Consider the following 7,339-nt stretch of genomic DNA (forward strand, 5'->3'; position numbering starts at 1 on the left):
GTGTTTTTATGGTGGTATGTCCCAGATAGAAGAATGACATTCTTACTTGCAGCAGCACAACACAATATGTAAACATAGTACACTGTACACAATATAATAACTGAGGAAAAAAGTTCAGTGTGTGTGTGTGTATACAGTTAATATGTTTACAGAACATGTAAAGAAACATAGAAATTAGGTGCAGGAGTAGAGGCCATTCCGCCCTTCGAGCCTGCACCATTCAATATGATCATGGCTGATCATCCAACTCAGTATCCTGCACCTGCCTTCTCTCCATACCCCCTGATCCCTTTAGCCACAAGGGCCACATCTAACTCCCTCTTAAATATAGCCAATGAACTGTGTGGCCTCAACTACCCTCTGTGGCAGAGAATTCCACAGATTCACCACTCTCTGTGTCTCATGGCTGATCGTCCCCAATCAATAACCCGTGCCTGCCTCCTCCCCATATCCCTTGACTCCACTCGCCCCTAGAGCTCTATCTAACTCTCTCTTAAATCCATCCAGTGAGATTTGAGTTGCCGTACAGCCACACAAATAAAAATAACACAACACTCTGGATTACTCTGGCACTTTGTACCCTGAACTGAAGGTGGAGCCAGTGTGTGTGTCGCTGAAGTCTATGCGTGATCATGTATTTGTTTTATTGGTTATTAGTTCCACCTTGGCAGTTTCAATGCTGTTACCCACTGGTCTATACAGCAGTCAAGAGACAAGCTTGTTAAAATGTCACATGTAGCAACCATGGAACAATTCAATTCCTGCTTGATGCTGATTAATATGCCTGTAAATCCAAGAACACAGTGATAAATAGAATCATCAAACATTCAATAAATCAATAACCCTATTACTAATGCAAATAAAACACACAAAGTCTGTAATGCAATTAAAATAGTTAGGGTTCAGGCTTGTTGTCACATGTACCAAGGTGATGAATCAAATCAGATAATAGCAATGGTATCGTCAAACTCCAGTACAATAGGTGGACCAAAGGGGAAGATACAGAGTGCAGAATATAGTCTCAGCATTGTAGTGCATCAGTTCCACAGACAAAGTCCAATGTCCACAATGGGGTAGAGGTGAATCGCACAGTTCCCTAGCTTATGGAAGGGCCGTTCATTCAGAAACCTGATAACAGAGGGGAAGAAACTTACAAAATTCTTGCCATAGAGGGAGTACAGAGAAGGTTCACCAGACTGATTCCTGGGATGTCAGGACTTTAATATGAAGAAAGACTGGATAGACTCGGCTTGTACTCGCTAGAATTTAGAAGATTCAGGAGGGATCTTATAGAAACGTACAAAATTCTTAAGGGGTTGGACAGGCTAGATGCAGGAAGATTGTTCCCGATGTTGGGGAAGTCCAGAACTAGGGGTCACAGTTTAAGGATAAGAGGGAAATCTTTTAGGACCGAGATGAGAAAAACATTTTTCACACACAGACAGTGGTGAATCTGTGGAATTCACTGCCACAGACGGTAATTGAGGCCACACAGTTCATTGGCTATATTTAAGAGGGAGTTAGATGTGGCCCTTGTGGCTAAGGGGATCAGGGGGTATGGAGAGAAGGCAGGTACAGGATACTGAGTTGGATGATCAGCCATGATCATATTGAATGGCGAATTGTGCAGGCTCGAAGGGCCGAATGGCCTCTACTCCTGCACCTATTGTCTATGTTTCTATGTTAAGAACTGCAGATGCTGGAAAATCGAAGGTAGACAAAAATGCTGGAGAAACTCAGCGGGTGAGGCAGCATCTATGGAGCGAAGGAAATAGGCAACGTTTCGGGCCGAAACCCTTCTTCGGACTTAGAGGAAGAAGGGTCTTTTCCCTTCGCTCCATAAATGCTGCTGCACCCGCTGAGTTTCTCCAGCATTCTTGTCTATCCTCGGTTTGTACAGCTGAGTCTATTCACAGCAGAGGTGGCAGCCTCCAGCATGGACCAACACCACCCTCCGGTGGTTGAGCTCATCACTGCAACTCAGTCTTGTCACTCAGCAGGTCATAGAAACATAGAAATTAGGTGCAGGAGTAGGCCATTCGGCCCTTCGAGCCAGCACCGCCATTCAATGTGATCATGGCTGATCATCCACAATCAGTACCCCGTTCCTGCCTTCTCCCCATATCCCCTGACTCCGCTATCTTTAAGAGGCCTATCTAGCTCTCTCTTGAAAGCATCCAGAGAACCGGCCTCCACCGCTCTCTGAGGCAGAGAATTCCAGAGTCTCACAACTCTCTGTGAGTAAAAGTGTTTCCTCGTCTCCGTTCTAAATGGCTTACTCCTTATTCTTAAACTGTGTGTGGCCCCTGATTCTGGACTCCCCCAACATCAGGAACATGTTTCCTGCCTCTAGCGTGTCCAAACCCTTAAAAAACATATGTTTCAATGAGATTCCCTCTCATCCTTCTAAACTCCTGAGTGTACAAGCCCAGCCGCTCCATTCTCTCAGCATATGACAGTCCTGCCATCCCGGGAATTAACCTTGTGAACCTACGCTGCACTCCCTCAATAGCAAGAATGTCCTTCCTCAAATTAGGGGACCAAAACTGCACACAATATTCCAGGTGTGGTCTCACTAGGGCTCTGTACAACTGCAGAAGGACCTCTTTGCTCCTATACTCGACTCCTCTTGTTATAAAGGCCAACATGCCATTCGCTTTCTTCACCGCCTGCTGTACCTGCATGCTTACTTTCATAGACTGATGAACAAGGACCCCCAGATCCCGTTGTACTTCCCCTTTTCCCAACTTGGTGCCATTTAGATAGTAATCTACCTTCCTGTTTTTGCCACCAAAGTGGATAACCTCACATTTATCCGTATTAAACTTCATCTGCCATGCATCTGCCCACTCCCTCAACCCGTGCTAGTTACCCTGCATTCTCATAGCATCCTCCTCACAGTTCACACTGCCACCCGGCTTTGTGTCATCTGCAAATTTGCTAATGTTACTTTGAATCCCTTCATCCAAATCATTGATGTATATTGTAAATAGCTGCGGTCCCAGCACCGAGCCTTGCTGTACCCCACTAGTCACTGCCTGCCATTCTGAAAGGGACCCGTTAATCCCTACTCTTTGTTTCTTGTCTGCCAACCACATACTCCACACAGGCAGCACCCGAGGATTGAACCTGGATCTCTGTTGCTGCTCCACCGTGCCACCCCTGTCGTGCCACTTCCTGGGAGTTATGGACTTGGACCCAAGATCCCCATACATCAATGCTGTTAAAGGCTCAGGGCATTAACTATATACGCCGCTCCCCTGACAGTCGAACACCCAAAGTGCAACACCTCACACACCCCCTTCCCAGTTGTAAACAGTATCTGCCACCTCACCGCACACTCTGGTAACGAGATCTATCTCCCATGGTGGTGCAGCGGTAGAGTTGGTGCATTGCAATGCTTTCAGCACCAAAGCCTTGGGGTCGATCCAGCCTACGGGTGCTGTCTGTACAGTTTATAGGTTCTCCCCGTGTGGGCTTTTCCCGAGATCTTCGCTATCCTCCCACACACCAAAGACATGCAGGTATGTAGGTTAATTGGCCTGGTCTAGTGTGTGCGGGACGGTGCTAATGTACCAGCCCTGAGTGACGGCTACGATTAATGACCTATTCTTCTTGATTAGTACGGGTGTCAAGGGTTAAGGGGAGAAGGCAGGAGAATGGGGGGAAGAAGAGATAGATCAGCCACGATTGAATAGACTTGATGGGCCGAATGGCCTGATTCTGCTCCTATCACACGACCTTATGAATAAATTGCACAGATTCACCTCCCCACTGACTTCAGAAATGTCCTTTCTAAAGATACGTCCTTTAATTCTGAGGCTGTGCCCTCTGGTCCTGGACTCTCCCACCAGTGGAAATGTCCTCTCCGCATCCACTCGATCCAGGCCTTTCACTATTGGGTCAGTTTCAATGAGGTTCCCCCCCCCTCCTCATCCTTATAAACTCCGGCGAGCACAGGCCCAATGCTGTCAAACAGATAGCGGACAGCAACTGCATTGTCCAGCTGGTTTTTATTTCAGCATTATAAACACAGGAATATAAAACTGTCCTTCATCCGTATATCTGATGCATGGTCCAAATTGCTGGGCCTAGTTCAAGTGCAGTACCCGAGAGTCCAGAATAGTGGAGCCAGTCCTGGCCCCAAAGTATCTGTGTGTCTCAGGCCTCATCTGACAGTCCAGGGGCCACATCCAACAGTCCAGGGCCCCATCCGACAGTCCAAGGGCCCCATCCGACAGTCCAGGGCCCCATCCGACAGTCCAGGGGCCCCATCCGACAGTCCAGGGGGCCCCATCCGACAGTCCAAGGGCCCCATCCCACAGTCCAAGGCCCTCATTCCAAGCAGCTGAGTCTGGGGACCAAGGGAACGGATATAGACACAAAATGCTGGAGTAACTCAGCGGGACAGGCAGTATCTCTGGAGAGAAGGAATGGGTGACGTTTCGGGTCGAGACCCTTCCTCAGACCAATGTCAGGGGAGTGGGCGGTACAGAGATAAAATGTTGTCGGAGACAGGAAGACTGGTCGGAGAACTGGGAAGGGGGAAATGGAGAGGGGGAAAGCAAGGGCGACTTGTACTTAGAGAAGTCAATGTTCATACCACTGGGGTGTAAGCTGCCCCAAGCGAAATATGAGGTGCTGTTCCTCCAATTTGTGCTGGGGCTCACTCTGACAATGGAGGAGGCCCAGGACAGAAAGGTCAGTGTGGGAATGGGAGGGGGAGTTCAAGTGTTAAGCAACTGGGAGATCAGGTAGGTTTAGGCGGACTGGGCGGAGGTGTTCAGCGAAACGATCGTCGAGCCTGCGCTTGGTCTCGCCGATATACAGGGGGATGGAGGGAGTCGTGTGTCCAGAGGTCTGGTCCTGGGATATACATGATTAGTACGGGTGTCAGGGGTTAGGGGGGGAAGGCAGGAGAATGGGGTTAGGGAGAGGTAGATCAGCCATGATTGAATGGAGGAGTAAACCGAATGGGCCTAATTCTGCCCCTATCACATGACATGGTATCCATGTACCCTGCGACCCCCTCCTGAGCAGCGGGGTGCAGGGGGGGGTGGGGGGTCAGGGGTAGTGTTCCGTGCCCGAATATTGCCCTGAGTGTTTCGGGGGCAAGTGGCCTCCGTTTCAGCAAGAAAGCCTGTCCTGGCCTCGAACGGCCATTTTGTCACCCCACAGCCGAGGATACCGGACCTGGTGTGCCGGGGGGTTGTGGCCCCTTCACTCGGGCCGGCCGGTAAAGGTGCAGATGTCTAATGGGGTCCTCTTCAGTCCGTACGGAGACTGCAAGCCACACACCCTGGTGATGGAGCCCCTGTTGCCTCCCGCTCGGGCCGAGCCCCCATGGTGGTCCCTGAACTTCCAATGGGTTGATGAGCCCCAGATGCACTGGACCTCCACTGATGTTCCTCAGAGGCCACACTCGGGCCTGGTCTCCGCCAATGGTCTCTCAGGGGCCCTCGCCCGGGCAGGTGGGCGGGCGGAGGTACCTCTGTTCCCAGAGAGGCCCTTGTCACTGGGGCCGGCCGTCAGTCCGGATGTTCACTGGTGTTGTCATTACTCAGGCCGGGGCTCCAATGGGTCGGCGGGCTCCTCACGGTCCAGGGGGCGGACGATGAAGGTGCTTCTGTCCCTGAGGCCCTCCTCACTCAGGCCTGCTGGTGGTGTGGATGCTCCCTGGGGCTGTGATCACTTGGGCCGGGCCTGTCCTCTTAGTCTGTGGGCCCCTCAAGGGCCAGGCCACTCCTCACTGGTGTGGACGCTCCCCGGGGGCCCCTCAAGGACTAGGCCTCCTCACTGGGGCCCCTGAAGGGCCGGTCCCGCTCTGGGTCGGTGGGCCTCCTCACTGGGGCCTCCCTGGTGTGGACGCTCCCCGTGGGCCCGGGGCCCTCTTCACTCGGGCCTGCCGGCAGTGTGGATGTTCCCCGGGGCCCCAGGCCTCCTCTTCACTCGGGCCGGGCCTACTCTGGGCTGGTTGGTGGGCCCTCAAGGGCTAGGCCTCCTCAATGGGGCCCCTCCTCACTGGTGTGGACGCTCCCCTGGGCCTCGGGCCTCCTCTTCACTCGGGCCTAGAGGTCACTCGGGCCCTAGAGGTGGTGTGGACGCTCCCCTGGGCCTCAGGCCTCCTCTTCACTCGGGCCTAGAGGTGGTGTGGACGCTCCCCTGGGCCCCGGGCCTCCTCATCACTCGGGCCTAGAGGTGGGCCCCAGGCCTACTCTTCACTCGGGCCTAGAGGTGGTGTGGACGCCTCCCTGGGCCTCGGGCCTCCTCTTCACTCGGGCCTAGAGGTGGGCCCCAGGCCTCCTCATCACTCGGGCCTAGAGGTGGTGTGGACGCTCCCCTGGGCCCCAGGCCTCCTCTTCACTCGGGCCTAGAGGTGGTGTGGACGCTCCCCTGGGCCCCGGGCCTCCTCATCACTCGGGCCTAGAGGTGGGCCCCGGGCCTCCTCCTCACTTGGGCCTAGAGGTGGTGTGGACGCTCCCCTGGGCCCCAGGCCTCCTCTTCACTCGGGCCTAGAGGTGGGCCCCAGGCCTCCTCATCACTCGGGCCTAGAGGTGGGCCCCAGGCCTCCTCTTCACTCGGGCCTAGAGCCGAAGGTCCGCCTCGCCACCTCTACGATAGCGCCGAGCAGCAGCAGCCAGAGCGGGGCCAGGACCCAACACAGCGGCAGCTCGGCCAGGCGCTGCAGGCGGGCGGCCAGGGCCAGCAGGAAGGCCAGTTGCAGCAGCAGCGCGCACAGGCCTAGTGCCCGGCGCCTCAGGCCTGCCCGCTCCGCCTGGGCCTCGGCCCCCGCCCCGGCCGCCGCCGCCTTGCAGCGACCCGCCAGCCGGGCCAACAACAACGCCAGCAGCGCCGCGTCCAGCAGCCAGAGCGGCACGAAGACCAGGAACCAGCTCCAGCCCAGCGTCTCCTCCATCTTCAGCACCAGCACGATGAGGAAGAGCAGGCCGAGCAGCCAGGTCAGCAGCACCCGCTGCGCCAGCGACATCCTCCAAAACCCAGGCCCAGGCTTCGGCCTGCCAGCTAGGCCGCACTGGGCGTCGCCATGGAAACCCCTCCCCGGCCGGAAGTTTGATTGGCCTGCCGGGCCTGTGGGCGGTTCCTGAGCGGAAGGTCCGGTTGTGATTGGTGGTTCCGGGCTCGGCGGTGGCCTGTGGCGTATGGGCGGGGTTTGGTTGCGGGGCCTGTGGCGGAAGATCGGCCGCCAGTTGTGATTGGTGGTGGCGGGGCGGGGCCCGGCGGTGCGCCGTCTGATTGGTGGTTGCGGGCTATGGCGGTCCGCGTATGTGCGGGTGATTGGTTGCCGGGCCCTGTGGGCGGGTCCTGATCGGCAGCGCCA

At 55.0% G+C, this 7,339-nt stretch overlaps 1 protein-coding gene across 1 annotated transcript; it reads right to left on the reverse strand.

Moving 5' to 3' along the window:
- Nucleotides 1–6,091: 6,091 nt before the first annotated feature.
- On the reverse strand, nt 6,092–7,033 carry LOC129694509 (transmembrane protein 60-like). Its single transcript, XM_055631226.1, has one exon. The coding sequence runs from the start codon at nt 6,986–6,988 to the stop codon at nt 6,575–6,577; it is 414 nt and encodes a 137-aa protein (XP_055487201.1). The 5' UTR covers nt 6,989–7,033; the 3' UTR covers nt 6,092–6,574.
- Nucleotides 7,034–7,339: the final 306 nt, after the last annotated feature.

The sequence above is a fragment of the Leucoraja erinacea genome, unplaced genomic scaffold (assembly GCF_028641065.1).
Source record: "Leucoraja erinacea ecotype New England unplaced genomic scaffold, Leri_hhj_1 Leri_69S, whole genome shotgun sequence".
In the NCBI taxonomy this organism is placed as follows: Eukaryota; Metazoa; Chordata; class Chondrichthyes; order Rajiformes; family Rajidae; genus Leucoraja; species Leucoraja erinaceus.

Coding starts and splice junctions, on each gene's coding strand:
- LOC129694509 (XM_055631226.1), bottom strand. CDS start 6,988: ATGTCGCTGGCGCAGCGGGTGCTGCTGACCTGGCTGCTCGGCCTGCTC.